This window comes from Nicotiana attenuata, unplaced genomic scaffold (assembly GCF_001879085.1).
Source record: "Nicotiana attenuata strain UT unplaced genomic scaffold, NIATTr2, whole genome shotgun sequence".
In the NCBI taxonomy this organism is placed as follows: domain Eukaryota; kingdom Viridiplantae; phylum Streptophyta; class Magnoliopsida; order Solanales; family Solanaceae; genus Nicotiana; species Nicotiana attenuata.
The window spans coordinates 70,687-93,391 of record NW_017671080.1 but is presented as its reverse complement, the minus strand read 5'-3'; the positions used below and the strand labels follow the sequence as shown (position 1 = coordinate 93,391).

Sequence of the window (22,705 nt, the reverse complement as noted above, 5' to 3'; positions counted from 1 at the left end):
TTTCAAATTTTACTGCAATAACACTTTTGATCCATTACATATTTTTGTCATAAGCAAATAATTTTGTATTTGTTACACTTGAAATGAATGGACTCTATGTGTCTAAGTTCCTCCAAAAAAAAGTTTAAATTTTCCTCTCAACTTCTAATTATAATTTAAAAATTGACGTCAAGTTGGACCTTCATTTGAAGTAAAGAATAAAAATGGGACTATTTCTGATAATGAGAATAATATTAGGCCGAAAATTTAATGAAGAGAAAAGTAACTCAATTTCAATCACTACATGAACAAATTTAGTCTTTAATATCTATAAAATTTGAACAATGGTAAAGTTATCTCCATGTGACCTATAGGTAGGGGTGTCAATGATTCGGTTCGGACGGTTATTTTATAAAATTTATACCATATCAATTTCGGTTATTCTATTGTGTATAAGCAAAATTAAACTTTCCAAAACCGTCCCAATCATGTCGGTTTCTCTTCGGTATCGGTAAGGTTCGATTAATTTTCGGTATTTTTTTTAAATGTCATATAAAAATTACTAGTAGAAGTAAAATGCAATAACATACATAATTTTATAGAACTTAGCAAAACTCTCTATACATTTTTACTATTTAAAAAGTGATGAAATTAAGAAAATAAAGATGGTCAGAGTATAGATCCATTAACTACTCTACAACAGCGTAAAAGAAACTAAGCAAAGATAAAAAGAAATATAAATTACACGAGCGGAAAGATATTAACCAAGTTGGGACTCAAGAATAAAGTCTATAGAAGATTAAATATTCAAAAAGAAAAATCTAAAACATACGAAATGAAACATATTCAATGCATTGTAGTTTGTCACTCATAATTGTTAGAATACCTTGTGTCTTGCTAGTGAATATGCTGGAAATAGTTTAGTTTTAACATGAGTAGCATAATAGGTTGGGAATTAGGATTTTGAGTTTAATTACTTGTTGACTTGTAACCATGTTCATAATTCCAAGGCCCGCGGAAAAATTTAATGCTTTATTACTTAAACTTAATATATAAATATATTTTTCATATGTAAATTGTGACGACCCGACTCGTCGTCTCATGTATTACAGCCCCGTTTCCCCCATTTACTGCTTCTTCATGTTTCATTATTAGCAACGAGTGTGTTATAGTTGAATTGAATTGGTTTGGATAGGAAATGAGACACTTAGTCTCTTTAAGGAAGGCTTAAGTTGGAAAGGTCAACCGGACGTTGACTTATGAGTTAGAAGGCTCGGATGTGATTTCCGGTGATTCGGTTAGCTTCGGGGGATGATTTGTGACTTGGGAGTGCGATCGGAATTGATTTTGGAGGTCCGGTGTAGAATTAGGCTTGAATTGGCAAGGTTAGTATTTTGGCAAATTCCGGTTGATGGGTGAGAATTTGATCCGAGGGTCGGAATGGAATTCCGAGAGTTGTTGTAGCTTCGTTAGGTGATTTTGGATATGTGTGCAAATTTTTAGGTCATTCGGACGTCGTTTGGTCGGGTTTCTGATCGAAAGTGCATTTCGAAAGTTTTTGAAGAACTTAGGCTTGAATCCGATGTGATTTGATGGTTTTAGCGTTGTTTGATGTGTTTTGATGATTGTAACAAGTTTGAATGATGTTATGGGATATGTCCGTGCTTTTGGTTGAGGTCCCGGGGGCCTCGGGTGAGTTTCGGGGTGGTTTCGGATCATTTTGGAGAAATTTGATATTGCTGGTTCTGGTGTAACACTGTAGCATCGCAAATGCGAAGGTTTTGCTGGGAATTGCGAAAACACTGTAGCTTGGCAAATGCGAAGGTTTTGCTGGGAATTGCGAAAACACTGTAGCTTGGCAAATGCGAAGGTTATTCTGGGAATTTCGAAAACACTGTAGCTTCGCAAATGCGAAGGTTTTGCTGGGAATTGCGAAAACACTGTAGCTGGGCAGAAGGGTTTTATATTATTTCATCCGCGAAGCTTGGTCCATTTCCTCCATTGTTGAACATCTTGGGAGCTTTTTGGGAGCAATTGAAGATGGTTTCGACTGGAGTTTGTTGGAGGTAAGATTTTTGAGTTAAAAACATGATTATTATGTGAAATTTACCTAGAAATTCATGGAATTAAGCCTAAAAATTTATGAACTAGGGCTTGAGTTTTTGATATTTCAAAATGGGATTTGATAGGTCATTTGAGCTCGGATTTGGGAGTTCTTGGTATGTATGGACTCGTGGCGAGACGAGGAATCCGGTAATGTGAATTTTGTAATTTTTCGAGAAGCGGGCCCGGGGCTCGGATTTTGCTAGTTTCGAGATTTCTGCTATTTCTTGGCTGTTTTCGATTGGGTATTGTTCCCTTGGCATATTGTAATGTATTCGCTCTGATTTTGGTTAGATTCGATGCGCGTGGAGGCCGATTCGAGGGGCAAAGGCGTCGCGAGCTAGAGATTTCACCGGTTCGAGGTGAGTAATACTTGTAAATGATATCCTGAGGGTTTGAAACCCCGGATTTGCACATCATAGTGTTGTATTGTGGTGACTTGCACGCCAGGTATGAGCGTGGGATAGAGCACCATTGGGGATGGTGACTTGGTTCGTCCCGGTTGTTGATTTTACTGCGTAATTGACTAAAACCTGCTTGATGCTATCGTGATTTGGGCTGATTGCCATGTTTTGGGCTTCGTGCCGATTATTTGAATCCTTTAGGGATTATTATTGCTGTTTTCATGACACTTAGCATGTTAAATGACTTCAGTCCTGAGTTAAACACAGTTTTGAAATGTGCAGTCATATTGCTAAAGTTTAAAGACTTAAATTGCATTTTCTGATGTTTTGAGTTAAAAGCTATTACTTGACATTGCCCGAGTGGCTCATTTGCATTGATCTGGACTGAATATGGATCGGGCTGCACGCCGCAGCGATACTATGATGATATTGCGCTTGGGCTGTAGGAGCCCCTCCGTAGTCTGAACCCCCACAGTGAGCGCGGGTACCCAAATGGATCGGGTTGCGCGCCGCAGCGGTCATGTGCACTGCATTGCATTCATGCATTGGTTCCTGTTTGTACTACGTGTCATGACATTCAGCACTCTCATATCATTGGCATCCATGCTACTTCTTGCACTGTTTACCAGATACCCTGGTGTTATTTGTTGATGGAGTGCTGTGCCCGAGGGGCCGACTTATGTGCGGACTTGCATTATCTGATTACGCATTCATTTGCTTGACTGTTGGAAAAGGATATTTTCAAAAGAGGTTTTTAAACTGAGCCAGATATTTTCTAAAGGATTTTTCACGGTTTTACTGTTTTCTCAAAGGGTTATACTGTCCTATATAGCATGATGGAGTTCTCTTACGTGATTTCTTGCCTCTCAGTTATTATTTACCCTTATTACTCACTGAGTTAGAAGTACTCACTTTACTCCCTGCACCTCGCGTGCAGTTGCAGGTATCGTTCACCCGGTAGCGGGTTATTAGCGGATTGAAGGTATTGTTATTGTAGCTGAGCAAGGTGACCGCCAGCGTTCGCGGCACCGGATGTTGTCTTTTGTTTTTCAGAAATTTTACTTGTATATATTTATTGGCCTGTAGTTGTGTTAAGGTTTCCTTAGATGCTCGTGACTTGTGACACCCCGGTCGGGTAGTAATTAACAGTTTCTAATGCCATTAAGTTGTATCTTCTATTCATTTATGTTTAGTAATTGTTAGTGAAAGGATTTGGGTTAGTTGGCTGGCCTTGTCTTCACGAGAGGCGCCCTCACGACCGGGTATGGGAATTGGGTCGTGACAAGTTGGTATCAGAGCCTAGGTTACTAGGTCTCACGAGTCGTGAGCAGGTTTAGTAGAGTCTCGCGGATCGGTACCGAGACGTCTGTATTTATCCTCGAGAGGCTGCAGAACCTTTAGGAAAACTTCCCATTCTTGGAATTCTTATCGTGCGTACTTGATTCAGCTTGAGATATAACTCTTGAAATTCCTTCCACACGTCTGTATGCGCACGTGAGCGCTCAGTATTATATGTTCCTTGATGGTTTGTGATTCCCTGATCGAGGGGCGAGATGTATTCTTCGTGAGTATGTTTGGCCAGTCTGGAGGACTTGAGGCTGATCCTTGCCTATGGCTTGAGCACCGAGGTGCTGATTGTGTGAGCAAGTGTTTTGAACTTATATGTTCAGTATTGCCCTTATTAGCCGGAATGGCGGTTTGGTATTCATGTGATGAGTATGTTAGTACTGCGAGATGTAATTATATGACTTGGTAGTGACGAAGAAGTCTGCAGGATAATAGATGAACTGTTAAGTGATTCGACTCCTATTGTGGATTGATGTGTAGCCCGAATTATGGGCGCGTGAAGAACATTGCCGTACCTCCTAGTTGGGAAGTGAAGTGCATTGCATGCGGCGGTATGAGTTCGGACTCAGGAAGACTAATGACTGAGTAACGTATATGATGGTGAAAGGTATGTTGAAGTACTAAATTGAGGCGAAGCAGGGGTCATCTCTTGCGGGGTGTTCTTGAGTGGTATGGTCCTTACGTGTATGTTAGAAGATCTCATGTGTAATTGAAGGGTACGTGTTGAAATTTAAAAATTCGGGTCGCTTAAGAGAGTGGAATCAGTTGATGTGGGGATAAATGCGAGGGTTGTAGAGGATTTCAGTACTAGATGATCTGTGTTTTCACAAACTTGTAGATGATTTGAGTTTAATCTCACTACGACATTGTGGCATCATTAGAGTAAAAGTGTTATGAGTTGTTAAGTGTGTCTTGATATATGGCTTCGAGCCAAGTTGGGGAGGTTGCTGTTGATTAGCTGATTGCACGGTTATATGCTATGTTGGTTACGTCTCGAGGTATGCTGGCGAATCGGTTCTAGTTGCAGAAATTGAGCCGAGGATGGGCGAGTGAAGCAAAATTTCGACAAAGGTTATATTATGTTCCATATGGTATGAGAATTTCGGAATGTCTAGAGTTGTTGTTGGTAAAGAATGCTCGGTGCATAGAGCAGGAAGTTGCTTGGTTGTATTGGGATGAGGGTCTCATTTTACGGTATCAGAGTGTCAATAAAGCACGAGTGGTTCTGTTCGTTAAATCAGGTAATTTGCAGATGAATAAGAGAGAATGACTCTCGAGAATGGTTTNGGGAATTGCGAAAACACTGTAGCTTGGCAAATGCGAAGGTTTTGCTGGGAATTGCGAAAACACTGTAGCTTGGCAAATGCGAAGGTTTTGCTGGGAATTGCGAAAACACTGTAGCTTGGCAAATGCGAAGGTTATTCTGGGAATTGCGAAAACACTGTAGCTTCGCAAATGCGAAGGTTTTGCTGGGAATTGCGAAAACACTGTAGCTGGGCAGAAGGGTTTTATATTATTTCATCCGCGAAGCTTGGTCCATTTTCCTCCATTGTTGAACATCTTGGGAGCTTTTTGGGAGCAATTGAAGATGGTTTCGACTGGAGTTTGTTGGAGGTAAGATTTTTGAGTTAAAAACATGATTATTATGTGAAATTTACCTAGAAATTCATGGAATTAAGCCTAAAAATTTATGAACTAGGGCTTGAGTTTTTGATATTTCAAATTGGGATTTGATAGGTCATTTGAGCTCGGATTTGGGAGTTCTTGGTATGTATGGACTCGTGGCGAGACGAGGAATCCGGTAATGTAAATTTTGTAATTTTTCGAGAAGCGGGCCCGGGGCTCGGGTTTTGCTAGTTTCGAGATTTCTGCTATTTCTTGGCTGTTTTCGATTGGGTATTGTTCCCTTGGTATATTGTAATGTATTCGCTCTGATTTTGGTTAGATTCGACGCGCGTGGAGGCCGATTCGAGGGGCAAAGGCGTCGCGAGCTAGAGATTTCACCGGTTCGAGGTGAGTAATACTTGTAAATGATATCCTGAGGGTTTGAAACCCCGGATTTGCACATCATAGTGCTGTATTGTGGTGACTTGCAAGCCAGGTATGAGCGTGGGGTAGAGCACCGTTAGGGATGGTGACTTGGTTCGTCCCGGTTGTTGATTTTACTGCGTAATTGACTAAAACCTGCTTGATGCTATCGTGATTTGGGCTGATTGCCATGTTTTGGGCTTCGTGCCGATTATTTGAATCCTTTAGGGATTATGATTGCTGTTTTCATGACACTTAGCATATTAAATGACTTAAGTCCTGAGTTAAACACAGTTTTGAAATGTGCAGTCATATTGCTAAAGTTTAAAGACTTAAATTGCATTTTCTGATGTTTTGAGTTAAAAGCTATTACTTGACATTGCCCGAGTCGCTCATTTGCATTGATCTGGACTGAATATGGATCGGGCTGCACACCACAGCAATACTATGATGATATTGCGCTTGGGCTGTAGGAGCCCCTCTAGAGTCTGAACACCCACAGTGAGCGCGGGTACCCAAATGGATCGGGCTGCGCGCCGCAGCGGTCATGTGCATTGCATTGCATTCATGCATTGGTTCCTGTTTGTACTACGTGTCATGACATTCAGCACTCTCATATCATTGGCATCCATGCTACTTCTTGCACTGTTTACCAGATACCCTGGTGTTATTTGTTGATGGAGTGCTGTGCCCGAGGGGCCGACTTATGTGCGGACTTGCATTATCTGATTACGCATTCATTTGCTTGACTGTTGGAAAAGGATATTTTCAAAAGAGGTTTTTAAACTGAGCCAGATATTTTCTAAAGGATTTTTCACGGTTTTACTGTTTTCTCAAAGGGTTATACTGTCCTATATAGCATGATGGAGTTCTCTTACGTGATTTCTTGCCTCTCAGTTATTATTTACCCTTATTACTCACTGAGTTAGAAGTACTCACTTTACTCCCTGCACCTCGCGTGCAGTTGCAGGTATCGTTCACCCGGTAGCGGGTTATTAGCGGATTGAAGGTATTGTTATTGTAGCTGAGCAAGGTGACCGACAGCGTTCGCGGCACCGGATGTTGTCTTTTGTTTTCCAAAAATTTTACTTGTATATATTTATTGGCCTGTAGTTGTGTTAAGGTTTCCTTAGATGCTCGTGACTTGTGACACTCCGGTCGGGTAGTAATTAACAATTTCTAATGTCATTAAGTTGTATCTTCTATTCATTTATGTTTAATAATTGTTAGTGAAAGGATTTGGGTTAGTTGGCTGACCTTGTCTTCACGAGAGGCGCCCTCACGATCGGGTATGGGAATTGGGTCGTGACATAAATTTATTCAGTACGGTTCGGTATTTTTTTCGTTTTATTTTCATAAAATAAAAAACCTACCCTAATTATCGGTACAGCTATAGGTTTATATAGAAACCTACGGTTTTATTAAAAGAAACCTAAATATCGGTTCGGCACGGTTCGGTCGGTTTAGTCGGTTTTTAAATATCCATTGACACCCCTACCTATAGGTTACGGGTTCGAGCTGAAATCAACCACTTATGCTTGCATCAGAGTAACTTACATCACATCATTTGGAGTGCGGCCCTTACACAAACTTTACGCAAACACAAAATACTTCGTGCATCAGACTGCCCTTTTACTAACTGCATTTTGGAAAATTTTGAGGATTACGAATGAAAAAGGGCTCAACTCAAAGGGTACTAGGAGTTTTTTTTTTTTTTTTCGGGGGGTAATTATCGGACGCTAACAAATTTACTACATTATTTTACACCATAAATTACTTACAAAAACAACCAATGAGTGTGAGAGTGACTTATTTCGTTAGTAGAAAATCTTAAGTATCAACTGGTAGGTTGGTTGTTCCATCCGTGTGAAGGGTAAATTAGAATGCTATTTCTCTTGAGATGGAAGATAAAAAAGAAAAATGCTCTAACTACAAGTAATCACCTATAATAAATATAGTTAATAGCTTGAAAAATATGATTGGATGTATAACCTGTTACAATTAATTAAAAAGTTTATTGCGTGTATAAACAGTGTCAAGTGGATATGTTATACACATCTTATTTTTGGTGGTAGGAGGAGGAGACCAACTGCCCTCTTTCCAGATGATAAAATTTATCCGCATCAGATATTTATATCAAGGGAATGACATATGCTTGTAAATAACTTGTCTCACTTAATCATGATTAATTGTAATACGTATTTTCACTTAATAAAATTAATTAACCATAGTAAATTGATATAAACACTCGACACGAGCAAATTTTTACCCTTTACTAATTTTAGTTTCCTATTTTATTTTGAATTTTCGATTAAGGTATATTTGATCAATTAACTTAACTTGGTACATAAAGATTGCTTGATTAAATAAGGACCTATCATTTTTTTTTCATGTTAACAACTCATAGTTAATGTGTGTGTATATATTTACCTAAAGTAAGTTTCTAAACTCTGTGAAAGTTTTTTTCTTATTCCTTCTGTTTTAACATTGTTAGTTGTGACTTGTGACGAGGAAAGTCTGTAATTTGGAGTAATTATTTTTAGGTACGACTGTTGGTTGCCTACTCTCACTTCATAATTACCTCTCTTTGAGTTGGAGCGAATAGTGCACCCGAAGGGTCAAAAATAATCAGATTTACAAGTGGTCATTCAAAAATAGCAACAATTTCAAAAATAATCGAAATTTAGCCACTTTTCATGTAAAGATAAATCTGAACGAAAACACTGTTCAAAGGAAAAATACTCCAGTATAATATACTGGAGTTCAGTTCCAGTCTCCGGTACATTATATTGGAACTTCCGTGCTGCAGCAAAATAATGATTATTTTTCAATAACTTTGCAAACGCTGGCTATTTTTGAATGACCAGTCCGAAAACTGGCTAGCCCGTACTAATTTTACTGTAAAAATATAGGTGATAATTTTAAAAACTAAATTAAGTCGGGCCACACTAACTATATATCTTTGAGATACATAGGTTAGGTCACTGAACTAACTAGTCCAACAATCAAAACCTAATTCTATGCATAAAGACGAAAAAATAACACTAGATTATTCAAATCACAACAGAAATAAAAATATTAGGTGATTTCTTCCATTCTATTTAAGTGTTGATCGACAGACTTGGAGCCTGTTTGAACATTAAAAAAAATCCCTTTTTTCCAAAAAATTTTAGCTGTTTTTTCGAAATCGACAATAAAATTTTCAATTTTCACTTGAAGAGCATTTTGGAAATTTCCAAAAATTTGAAAAACTCCAAAAATCTATTTATCAAATTTTCACTCACAAAACTTCAAAATAACCCAAAATTATATTTATGTCCAAACACAACCTAAGTAGACATTTGGACATAAGAATTGTAAAAATCCAAAAAATGGTGAAAATTTTTTTCAAGTGAAAATGGTATTTGAAATTTAAAGTTGTGTTTGGACATAAAATTCAGTTTGGGTTGTTTTTGAAGTTTTGTGAGTGATTTGAGTGAAAATTTTGAAAAACAACTTTTTGGAGTTTTAAAAATTTTCGAAAAATTTTCAAAATGCATCTTCAAGTGAAAATTGGAAATTTTATATACAAACGCTGATTTCGAAAAAAAGTAAAAATTTTTTGGAAAAAAGGAAAAAAATTTTTACGTCCAAACGGAAATTTCAAAGACCATTTTCACTTGAAAAATTTTTTCACTTTTTTTTTTGTTTTGAAATTTTACAATTCTTATGTCCAAACGCCCATTAACTATACAACTTGCAGAAATGACACTAGATAGTCATTCTAGAAGGCTACTATTTAGAAATTAGTCAGTGTGTTCTGAGTTCCATTCGGACACAAAATTTTGAAGTTAAGATTTTTAGTTCAAATTTCATGATAAAATAAGTACTGGCTAATTCTTAAATAACAACCCTAAAAATGGATATTTGTGTACTTATCCCATATATCTCTGGATATATAGGTTAGGTCACTGAACTAACTAGTCCAACAATCAAAACCTAATTTTATGCATAGAAACGAAACATAACACTAGATTACAGGTCGAGTGCCTAATTTGTTATGCCCCATCTACACTTAGTGCATACTCCAGACGAGCTTATTTTATTTAAGAGAGAACAGTAAGTGAATGCGTAAAGACTTTTGTTTCCGTTCTTTGGGAGATTTCGGACTCCCTTTGATCTTTTTCGTAGTTGAGAAGCATAATCAGCTCCACAACCAGATAAAAGAGGAAGGTTGCGATATACTGACGATGGGAATGCTTTCCTTGAATCGAGGGCCTATCTGAAATATTATCTCTATCTTACAAGGTAGGGGTAAAGTTTTCGTACACATACCATCCCCAGACTCTACTTGTGGAATTACACTGATAAGTTGTCCTTGTTGTAGACGTTGTGAGGGGGGGGGGGGGGGGGGGGGTTTCCAGGGAAGCTGCAGGCTTGTCAATCTTATCTACAAATTCCAGCTAGTAATGGCTTTCATGTCCACATCTATTAAGTTAACTACGCAGTACCTAACCCATTAGTTCAAGCACAATCTGAAAGATTCTGTGCCTGCTTTCTAGAGAATAACAATTCTTAAGGAGAGCTGATATAATAACTTGTGAGAGAATTATGACAATAATGTTATCTATATCATATTTAATTTATCTGCTAATTTATTAGTATTAGATTATATATTCTAATCTCTGATTCTTGGCAGAGCTTAATTAAGAAGCTTATCAACTTATAGCTTAGATAAGCAAAGCTACAATCAGCTAACCAGATTACTTAAGCAGCAAATTATGGTCTACATTTTCTTTCTATATCCTCCAATTAGTATATTGATTTTTACACAGTATAGCCGCCCTCCCAAAATAATAGCCGGTATATATATATATATATATATATATATATATATATATAATGAATATATTTTATACATAATTAGTGTATCTTTTTGTATATTTGGCTAGCAGCGAAATTCTTTTTGGCCGACCAGTAAAAATGCAGCTCAGTGCACAAAGCATCTCGTATTCACGCAGGGTCTGAGGAAGGACCAATAACGAACATACTTTATACATAATCAGTGCATGTTTTTTGTATATTTGGCTAACAGCGGTAATTATATTTGGCCGACCGGTCAAAATGCAACTCTTTGCACAAAGTATCCCCTATTCACGCAGGGTCCGAGGAAGGACCGCACCCAGAAGGGTGTAATGTAGACAGTCTACTCTAATGCAAGCATTAATGGTTGCTTCCACGGTTCGAACCCGTGACCTATAGGTCACACAGAGACAACTTTATCGTTGCTCCAATGCTCGCCTTCAACCAGTCAAATGTGTTAAAAGCCCAAAAAAAATTTTGGCATCCCTTTTGGCATGACAAACAAAAGAGAACCAGTAGGCTATAGAAGAAAACTTCCCTTCCAACAGTATCATACTATGAGAATTAGTATCATTGCCAGGAGTTGTTCAAGCTATATCATTCATCTCCTAATTGAAGCTCGGCATATGAAGCTTTGGCTCAATGAAATATTTACAGAAGTCAAAAAAAGAGGTTACAGCTATAAAATTCTATAGGTTGTATTCTTATACTAAGTTCTGTAATGGCTCAACAAGTGAGAATGAGCTCAGCTTTTGTACAAACAAGAGTCAAGTAACTGTTAACCGACCTTTACGTCCCAGAGACTTCCACGACGATTCAACTCGCAATAAGTGTAATTTCTCAACAAATGCCTCTAGAACTTCAGCCTCTTCTTCTGGTGCAAAGGCCATGCAAATGCTAAGTTCCTGTACCGCCTCCTCGTATTCCCTGTTTGTTCATATGTCAATTGTTAATAGTACTATGAAAAGTTTCAGGAAATGAGGAAAAGAATAGGAACATGTTAAATTGAGTGTCATTATTTACCTGCTATAGTACAACATCATGCCGTGGTCTCTCCTCAGCGCCCAATTGTGCGGCTGCAGAATCAGCAATCTTTGCGAAGCCATTATAGCCAGCCTAGAAAGTTGGTACCATCCCAGATATAATGTCATTACACGTGAGATCGATATTACAACACAAACTAATCCCCTAGAGCTAAGGTCAGAACATTCGTCATGATAATTAGGAAAATAATGTTTCTTAGCTGCGCCAAACTAGGAAAAAAACACCTGAGATTGTATAAAAGATAATTAAGCAAGGGGTCTTATATATATATAATATAGCCACCTGAGAACAGTTCTATAATAAATGAATCAATTAGGGCTGTTCTCTCGCATGTTTCTGCACTTCGGATAAAACTAATGTACCAGAAGTGATGATACTCAAATGCCAAGAATCCCCTGTTCGATTGATAACCAACTCAGCCAATACCACGATGCATAAACGGACATGAAAATTTCATTATTACGAACATATCTAAGGAGTAGTGCAAGTTAGACATTATCAGCTAGGCCACTGTAGTTTAGATATGGAACAGACTTTCTCAAACCAAAATGGAGCTATAGATTCCGGGAACCTACTATGCTTGACGAACTAAAAAAAACAGATGAAGGAGTTAAAACCATGCAATATTGCAGCAATAGTAGATCAAGTGGTTGTTTTCTGTAGAAAGTTAGAATTAGACAGTTGATTTTATAATGTCGCCAAAATTCACAATTCTCCCTTTCTCATGCCAAGGTTGCAAATTAGCATCATGAACCTGTAGGAATACAAAGTCGGCCTGCTTAATCAGGAAAAAGAACCGGTGCTAGTAACAAAGACAAAATAGAGCATATGATTTTTACCTCAAATCTTGAGGCCGCAGCAAAGGTACACTTGAAGCATCCGCCTTCTTAAACTTCTCATCAGAGTTATCCACAGACCTAAGTGGAGAAGTCAGCATCAAGCCGTGATTTGCTCTTGACGCGCGTTTCCAGTGAAGCCTCTGCAAAATAAATTTGATTATTGATCAATTATTTTGCCAAAGTTATCAATGACGACATTAATACTCATAAATAATACCATGAGATTTATGAATATTAAAAGGTCCAACAGACTCTACCTTTTAGAATAATAAAACTCACCACGAGATTTGCCAAAGCAATTCCGATAATATCTCGGTTTGTTGCAATCTCAAGCCCTGACAGTGAATCGCTATCGATGTCTGAGGCCTTTGATCTAGGGTCATTGACACACTTTCCGTTAACAATACCAAACAAGCTGTGACCAGAAGTAACCTTGAATAGCTCCTATAACAGTTTCAAAATGTAGATATATCAACTCCATGAGACTCGAGATCATCAATGTATAAAAAGTAGTGAACGGACATGCCAAAGAAAAGATCGACAACATCCATTGGTTCAGACCAACATACCTCGGGGTTTCCAGTTTGAGGCCATATCAAGAAATCTTCCCCAATTCGAGATCCCACCATGGTCAGATTAAGTCTTCGACAAACTTCGATATAAATGACACTAAGCAAAATTGCTGTACAGAAGTAAAGCAGCATGTCAGATTGCATCAATAATAAACATCAAGAACTCGAGAAGAACTGTGAACTTTCAGGCTAAGGAATTATACAGATTAATGATGATATTGGCAAGGAATTTAAGATATACCACTGCAATATCCAGAGCTTAATACTGAATGCAGGTATGAACATTTCGAATCCACTATCACAGAAGACCTTTTGAAACCCCTAGACTTAAAAAGAACTACGTTCACTGCATCCAAAACTTCAGCTAAATCGCATCCTATATCTCTCGGAACTAGCTCTGCCTCAACTTCCCTTGCAATGGAATCCAACTCGGCCATCCAATCGCTCATATTCTTTCCAGCCAGAGGCATGGCTTCCACGCATTTCCAGTCCGGTGTATCAGACAGCAATGAAGCAGATCTCCTTTCATTTTGTAGTGAATAAGCATCGATTTCTCGGTTGAAAGCCATAAATGCCTCGTCTTCAGAAGCTACATAGAGCAAAGCCTACTCCCAGATAATAGAAAACGTCGAACAGCCAAATTAAGAATGCAGTTAATACAATTAGAAATCAAATGAAAGAAGCAATTTGCTTGCAAAATGATATTTTAACACCGTCATTCAGACGTTAACATTTTGTGACTTAATGCACTTATCTAAAAGAAAATTCTTAATGTTAGAAACTATGTATAAACAAAAAATTCCAAATATAGAACTGCAAAGTGAACTCTTTTGGAACCAAGAAAGTGTTTATTATCGAAATCAATTAATCAACTGCACTAAACGAAAAGAGCTTAACAAGACAAATAATTACCTTTGCCAGGGAAATGTCTTTGTCCTTGGACTGAAATGATATCTCCTGTGTAAACTTTTCCCTAGCATCTTTTTGAACCTGCCAAATCATGAAACTACAATCAATGCTCTAAATTTAGACCACGATGCTCCAATAGACAGACAACATTAGGCCAATTCATATACTCCATCTGTTTCATTTTTTGACACTCTTTCCTATTTGGTTTGAAAAAGAACAATACTTTTCTATATCTCGAAACAATTTAACTACTATAAACTTTCCATTTTACCCTTAATGAGATAATTTTATAGCCACAACAGTATTATGACGATCAAAAAGATAATAAATTTCAAAAGTCTTCCTTTCTTTCTTAAAATCCTTACCTAGTCAAATACCGGCACACAAAATGAAAATGAGGGATTATCTTTTATCGGTATGAACTTATTAAATAAAAGAAAATGACTGAATTCGAATGTGCTCATTGTATCAAAGCACCATTGTAACAACAAGTATTCATTCATAAAGTAGTATATCACAAGAAATATATATAGTCCCAACCTCCTTATAGAATTTGGCTCTAGACGACCCTCGGGTTTCAGCTAGAGCAGAGGAAGCCAAGGGTGAAATTCTCAACCTCCTTATGTTGGGTGCCTTTGTACTTCTTCGAGCAGCCAATTTGTTCCATTTTCCTTCCTCATTCCCAATCCAACATCCAACACGACCATCAAAACTACACCTGATGATCGTAGAGAATAAAGGGTTTGGGAATTTTTGCCTAGTACTAGCACAAATGCTTCTCCAATCCACAAATAACTTTACATAACACAAAGTAGAATAAAAATTACAGCCCTTCTAGTGAAAGCAATAAGGAAAAGAAAAAAAGAAAAATTACTCCCTCAGTTTCGATATATGTGATACTTTTCCTATTATAGTACACTTATATATTTACAACAACATACCCGGTATTATCTCACACCGTGGGGTTTGGGGAGGTTAGCGTGTACTATCCTCGACTCACGAAAGCATAAGCACCACATTAATGAAAAAGAATAATACATTTATATATTTACAACAACAACAACATACTCATTATTATCTCACACCGTGGGGTTTTGGGAGGGTAGTGTATACTCGACCCTCACTCAGGAAAGTATAAGCACCACATTAATGAAAAATACATTTCTATATTTACAAACAATATAACTTTATCCCATTTTATGCCGAGAGTCTATAGGAAACATCCCTCTACCTTCAAGATAGGGGTAACGTGTGTGCAGACACTACCTTCCCCAGATCTCACTTGTGAGATTACATTGGATTTGTTGTTATTTTTGTATAACTTTATCCTATTTTATGCTTAATAAATACCCACAAAATATCTATGAAATATTTTACACCATAAATTTCAAAAGTTTTTTTTTTTTTTTTAATTTCGTGTTCAATTAATCATTATCACATAAATTGGGACAGAGGGAGTAGCATTTTTCTTGATAAATCAAAACAAGAACAAAAAATTCAACAAAACCCAATTCAATTCTTGAGTTTAAAAGTAGAAAAATATTACCTGGTGCAAATGTCTAAAGAAACCATAGCTACTGAAGATGATACTTTCATAGCACTGCTGACCATCATAGAATTACAGAAATAGCCAAAAAAAACTAAGAGAAGAGCTGAAAAAGTTGATCAATTTCTTCAAAAGAATTAAATCAGAAAAAATAATGAGTTGTATTTGTCCATTTTGGGTAGTGAAACTGAACTCTCAAAAGACAAAAGGAGCTGACAAAGATGAATGGAAGTAACTGAAATTACAAATAGAATAGCAAAAGTGGAAGCTGACGCTACTAGAAAAAATTCCAAGATCCATGGTATTAGTGTGCTATGCTCTATGTAATAATTCAATGGTATTTCTCACCCTTTTCTTGTTCCTTATTTATAGTGCTGATGATTATGAAAAGCCAAAAAGCAAGAGGATAACCCAATATTTCTTTTTCTTTTTTTTTAAAGAAAAGGATTATTAAAGCAATTAATTTTAGTTGTTAATGGAATCTATACAAGGCAACCACAAATGATTGTATATTATATAAATGATTGTATTCTTTTTTTTTTTTTTGGAACATAGAGACACTAATAGCATATCCCGCAACTATAGCCGAGTGTCTTGAGAAGGAAACAATTATCTAAATTAAGCAATTAATTATTTAAATTACTAAATTAGGAAGATAACTGCAGAGATAAGTCAATTGAAAATTCTTACTCCTTAAGCTAATTTAATTGACATTTTTTGCTTATCGTCAATTGCCATGTGTCAATATCATTATTCTAGAGCTAAAACAACTAGATAAATTTAAAAAAATTAAAGTATATATCAGGAAATAACACAAAGAGTACTATAACTTTTATTTCAAAATGACATAAAATATATTTTAAAATGATAGTGAAAAAACACACTTAGTCTAAATTACAAAAATGCACAATGTAATTTCATTTTTTCGTAAGTTTAAATCATTTTAAAATTGGTCTTATACGTGTTACCAAACTTATAAAAATATAGACACATTAATTTTGTATCTACAAAACATCTAGCATTATTTTAGACAACAAATATTAGAAAATTCAAAGTTCGGAAAGGGCAAAAGTAAATAAAGAGCGGTAGAGGAAAATAAGATATTGTGCACTATTTTTTTTTTTTTTAAGCTGAAGCAAATAAAAGGAGACATCGTGTAGACCGAAGACTTTGATACATATTAGTTCTCTATATAATCTTCCTATTTGAGATCAATTTAGTGGATTAGACCACAAGAAAAATACTTAAATAATAATGGATATTTATGTATGTGAAACTTGTTTATTTGTATCATGAGGAAAACTAGGTAAGAAGTGAAGTGAGTGGTAAGGATAAGGTTGTCAATGTTTAGATAAGAGAAAGGAAAAGTGTGAAGACATAAGCAATTGCACTTTCACGAAGAAAGGGAAAGAGAGGAGAAGGCTAAATAATTTATTTATAATTTCTTCTTCCTAAAGCTGATATTATCCAACACAAATAGGAAAAAGTATATTCTTTTGCTATCAATATGGTAGAAATGGCGTGGGGTAGCCACTGTTTAAGCTGGTATTTACTTTTTATCCAGCATTTTTAATGCTTAGCAATAGTAGCCACTAGTCTATTAAAATTAATACGAAAAGACTATGTTACCTTTTCCTCCCCAAACGGAAATACACCGATGCATTCAAAATATAAAGACTTCGTATTCTATGGTGTTTTTAACTTGAAATATCAATCTGGAGAGTTGGATTTCAAACTCTGTATTTCCCAGTCCCAAGAGTGTTAATATTATCTGCCCCATTTTCATCGGGATGTGTCGGACGTGGAGGCATGATAGGCTTTTTGAACTTTTAAAATTTCTGCTAAAAATGCAATGGTTCTGGAGAAGTTCGTTATCATGGCAAAGAGAACATGTTGCGGCTTGTGTTTAAGGAATTGTGTATCCCCATATTCATCAGAATTGGCTGCAAAATTGTTAAGTTGCCCAAGACCCTCCACCAATTTTATGATGAGTTTCCATGAGTCATGATTTTCCATGAGCAGAATGCAAGTGGTTTTGTTTCTCGACACACCAGAAATTGCACATAATAGTTTATTTTTTGATTTTTCTGCTGGTGAACTTATGAGTTTCTAACTTGAAGTCCTAAAGTTAAGTTCAATAGTTAAGGACACAAGTTCAAAAGTTAAGGACAGACAGTTCTTAACTTACAGTTACAAGTTCTAAAGTTAAGGACAGACAGTCCTTAACTTATAGTTACAAGTTCAAAAGTTAAGGACAAGCAGTCCTTAACTTACAGTTACAAGTTCAAAAGTTAAGGACGTTTGGTCTTGAAGTTTGAGTTCCAAGTTCAAAAGTTAAGGACATGTAGTCTTGAAGTCTTGAACTTAGAGTTCCAAGTTCAAATATTAAGGACATGTAGTCCTGAAGTCCCTGAAGTCCTGAACTTAGAGTTACAGGTTCAAAAGTTAATGACATGCAGTCCTGAAGTCCTGAACTTAGAGTTCCAAGTTCAAAAGTTAAGGACATATAGTCCTGAAGTCCTGAAGTCCTGAAGTTAAGGACACGAGCAGAAGGGTATTTTCGTCTGGGCAGTTAAAGTTTGTTAAAGCAGGAGTTAAAGACTAAAAATATTTTAAATGGTGGCTTAAAAGTAAATACATGTGTTATTAGTGGCCAACCGTGCACTTCTCCCATCAATATTAGAGTATGATAATTCATGACTAGTTTTTCTAGACATCACATTATGGACAACACCCCACCCCTTTAATATTACTACTCTCCTACTCCTTCATGCAACAACATATTTATTGGTAACACTAAAAGGGATTGTCTGGTGTATGTGTCACGATCCCAACCCCGATCGTGATGGCGCCCAACACACTGCTAGGCAAGCCCGACCAATTCAACCACCTTAACCCTTTTTATACAGTTCATGATTCAATTAACACAAATAATTACTAAGTCATAATACTGAAACTCTGAAATATAATTAAAACATGCGGAAAACCCAAGTAGAAATACTACTACACAGCCTGAAGAATCCGGTGTCACAAGTCTGAGCCTCTGATATACGAGTGTCAGCCTACTACATAATGTTCTGAAGAAATGCGGAATAAAATAAATAGGATAGATGGGAAGATCAGGACTGCGGACGTCATGCAGCTACCTTGATGCTCCCGGAGGTGATGCTCAACAAAGAAAAGTCTCACTCAGCCTCAGTGGGTGCACCTGAATCTGCACACAAGGTGCAGGGAGTAAAGTGAGTACTTCCAACTCAGTGAGTAATAAACATAAATAAAGACTGAGAGTAAGAAATCCTGAATAGGCACAAAGTAATTCTATAAGTACAAAAACTTGAACCTAGCAGCATAAAATCCGGTGGAACAGTGAAAAACAATTACAGAAATATCACAGCAGATAAGTAAATAAATGACAAATAATAGTATGCAATGCAACACATAAACCGGTACTCTCCAGTACGCGCTGCGGCGTGCAGCCCGCTCCATTTATTTATCGTCGACGGCGCTCACTGGGGGTGTGCAGACTCCGGGAGGGGCCCCTTACGGCCCAAGCGCAATAATAAGCCATCTCGTGGCATCAACCAGGCCCTTGGCCTCATATCAATATCAGTACAGTACCGCTGCGGCGCGCAGCCCGATCCATAATCAGTCCAAAATCACATAAGCCCCTCGGGCATAACAATAATATAGAAATATTCAGCCCAGACTTCATTTAAAAATATTAATTAAGTTTCTAGTTTGAGAAAAATGGCTGAGTTTACAAAACGGTATTAAATTCTAGGGCTGAGTTCAATTATCTGTAAATACGGTAAGAAACCAGTAAAAATAAATCCCTGAAGGATTCAAGCAGTTGGCACAAAGCCCAATTATGATAATTAATCCATTTTTTTCATAAGGATATCAACTAAGCTCCAATCAATTAGGTAATAATTTTATTAAGCGGGACGGACCAAGTCACAATCCCCGACGGTGCTCTACCCCACGCCTGTTATCCAGCGTGTAAGTCACCTCACATAGCACTACGATGTGCAAACACGGGGTTTCAAACCCTCAGAACAGCATTTACATCTATTACTCACCTCAAGCCGGCCAAAGTCCTAGCTCGCTATGCCCTTGCCTTTCGAATTGACCTCCTCGTGTACCGAATCTGATCAAAACCACAACGAATACATCACAATATGCTAATGGGACAATACCCAATCGAAAACAATCGAAAAATAGCTGAAATCTCGAAATTAGCATAACCCGAGCCCCGGGCCCACTTCTCGAAAATCAGAAAATTTACCATCAACTGATTCCTTATCTCGCCATGAGTCTATACATATGAAGAACACCAAAATCGGAGTCCAAGTGACCCCTCAAATCCCCATTTTAGCTCTCTTAAGCTCCAAGCCCTAACCACCATTTTTGACCTTTGATTCCTTAATTTTTCAGTCTTAATTCATGTATTTGTACCATAAAATCGTGTTTTAGACTCAGAAATTCTTACCTCAATGAAGTCCCTTGATTTCTCTCTTCCAACTCGCCCCAATTCTCTAAGTCCGAAGTGAAAATTATGAACCCTTATGAAATTTTGCGAAGATGAAATTTAATAACACTGCTCAGACATTTCCGAATCTGCGGCTCCATGGCCGCATCTGCGACTCCCGCTTTTGCGGTTAATGCACCGCTTCTGCGGAAATATCCGCTTCTGCGGTTGAATATGCGCTCCTGCGACTTCCGCTTCCGCGGACAAAATCTCCCATCTGCGAATCCCCCTTAACTGCTGAACTTCCGCACCTGCGGTTCTCCCTGCTTCTGCGACTCCCCACCCGCTCCTGCGGTACTGCTTCTGAGGTCCCATTTTCGGAGGAGCGGAAATACCAGAAGCAGCAGCAAATTCTTAAGTTTTACAAGCCAAAACTTCCCGTTAGCCATCCAAAATCACTCCGAGGCCCCCGGGACCTCAACCAAAAACACAAACATGATCCAACACCTTATTCAAACTTGCTCAAATCATCAAAACACCACAATAACACCTAAACCATCAAATTACATCAAATTCAAGCCTAAGTTCATCCAAATCTTCCGAAACCTGCATTCGATCAAAAACCTACCCAAATCACCTCCGAATGACCTGAAATTTTGCACACACATCCCAAATCACATAATGAAGCTACAGCAACTCTCGGAATTCCATTCCGACCCTCGGATCAAAATCTCACCTATCGACCGGAATTCGCTGTCACACCTCCTTTTTACTTACTACACCCGCGGAAGAGGGTATGGTAAAGGGAGTTATTTCCAACTTGAAGTGACAATCGGAACGGGATTATTTATTTAAGATCAGAGTCGCCACTTGGGATAGTTATGGTGTCCCAAGTCATCGGTTTTAAATCCCGAATCGAGGAAAGATTGACTCTGTTTTACAGTCAGCGAACAAGAAATCCGAGTAAGGAATTCTGTTAACCCGGGAGAAGGTGTTAGGCATTCCCGGGTTCCGTTGTTCTAGCACGGTCACTCAACTGTCATATTTGGCTCATTTGTTTGATTTTAGTACATGTTTTAATCTATGCGCCTTTTAACTCTTGAAACACTTTTATTATTATTATTTTTAGAGAATTGCAACGTCGTGAAAATGCGTCTCGAACCACGTTGCACCAGTGCACCCGTGATCGTTAACACATTTCGGCTTCGTTGAGATTTGGATTTGGGTCACATAAATGTGCACCCGAATTTAGGGAAGTAATATTAAAGTACGCGCCTAAAGCAGCTACGTGTTTATTATATTTGGGGAAGGCCGTGAAATTTGCTAAGCGGCGTATCCCGAAATCTAAATTTTATATAAAGCATTATCGAAGACCCCGCAACTTATATTTTGGCGAGGCTCGTGTAATTTTTATTCAGGAAAAGGCAGTCTTAAAGCAAACTATATTTTTTATTTGTCTCCAGCAGCGCAAGAAAAATCCTAAAGTTTGTTATTGAACTGAAGTAAGTTAAATGGTAATTATGTGTCAAGGCCATCGATCGGGCTAAGCCCAACGAAGGAGTATTGTACCCATGCTCTTCTAACAAGCTGCCAGTTATTTGGGCTCCTGCAAGCTGCCAGTCCACGCCTAAGCCCAAACGTCCTGGGGATAGGCTATAGGGCCTGGATTTAAATTAAAAAGAAGAATTCTGATTCAATTAAACCAAAACTATTGAAATTACTCTACACTCTTTAAATGAAACGACTGATTTATGGGCTATGCATACTGATTTTAAAGGCGTATCAGCATCTAGAATTGAACGTGCATCACACTGAGCTACTGATTTCATGCTTGCGTTATTTGATTTCAAAGTTGTATTTAAACTAATCCTGCTATGCTACTGTTCTAAAATGCCTTAACAAGTACAGAATTCAAAGTCCATAACAGTCCAGATTAACAGTCCAAATGTATCTATTATTCATACACTCAAAACTACTAACTAACACCAATTACATTTATCCAACTAAACAACGTTCAAATGAGCCTAGATTTGGCAGTATTTCCATTTCCACTTCACTTCACAGCTAACATCAAGGTGAGTTCATAAACGTGTACCTGGGATTTGAATTGAAATAGGAAAAGGAAAGATTAGCAGCAGTAACAGCTTCAGCAGCAACTCAGAGAACCAATTTAAAATCTCAACAACAGACCAGCACAGATTCAGCAGTTCAGGATAAATTGGAAAGCCCACAGAGTTCACAGATCAAACCAAAATGGCACCAAATAACCAAAGATGAACCCAGGACTGACACAACCAGTAAGCAAACAACACTCGAACTAAGCAGACCTCATGCACACATGACTCGAACAGCTTGTGAATATCAACATTGATCAGAATCAAACGAGTTCAGGTTATTTCTGATCCTTAATGAGCTAGACAATTGAATTAAGGACTGGAATCTGAAGGTGAGCAAAGGAGAAATTAATGAAACAGTAATTTTTTTTTTTATTTTTTTTCTATTGTTTTTCTGGAAATTTTGAGAGAACTAAGATCCAAGGAAGGGTTGGATTTCAGATTTCTGATCTGAACCTTGTGGAGAATCCGGGGGATTTTCGATGGCTGAAAAAACTTCTTTACTCAAGG

The 22,705-nt window shown here is 37.5% G+C and overlaps 1 protein-coding gene across 2 annotated transcripts; it reads right to left on the bottom strand.

Annotated features, from left to right (window-relative positions):
* Positions 1 to 11,224: 11,224 nt before the first annotated feature.
* Positions 11,225 to 15,986, bottom strand: LOC109205765. 2 transcript variants are annotated; one of them, XM_019368511.1, is made up of 9 exons: positions 15,614 to 15,982; positions 14,608 to 14,785; positions 14,071 to 14,148; positions 13,400 to 13,763; positions 13,156 to 13,268; positions 12,866 to 13,030; positions 12,587 to 12,726; positions 11,727 to 11,819; positions 11,225 to 11,630 (listed from the first exon to the last, which is right to left on the bottom strand). In XM_019368511.1, the coding sequence occupies exons 1-9, from the start codon at positions 15,679 to 15,681 to the stop codon at positions 11,471 to 11,473; spliced, it is 1,359 nt and encodes a 452-aa protein (XP_019224056.1). In that variant the 5' UTR covers positions 15,682 to 15,982; the 3' UTR covers positions 11,225 to 11,470. The 2 variants fall into 2 exon arrangements, with proteins under 2 accessions (XP_019224056.1, XP_019224058.1); XM_019368513.1 differs by lacking the exons at positions 11,225 to 11,630; positions 11,727 to 11,819 and adding an exon at positions 12,264 to 12,501 and having other exon boundaries at positions 15,614 to 15,986.
* Between the last annotated feature and the right edge of the window lie 6,719 nt (positions 15,987 to 22,705).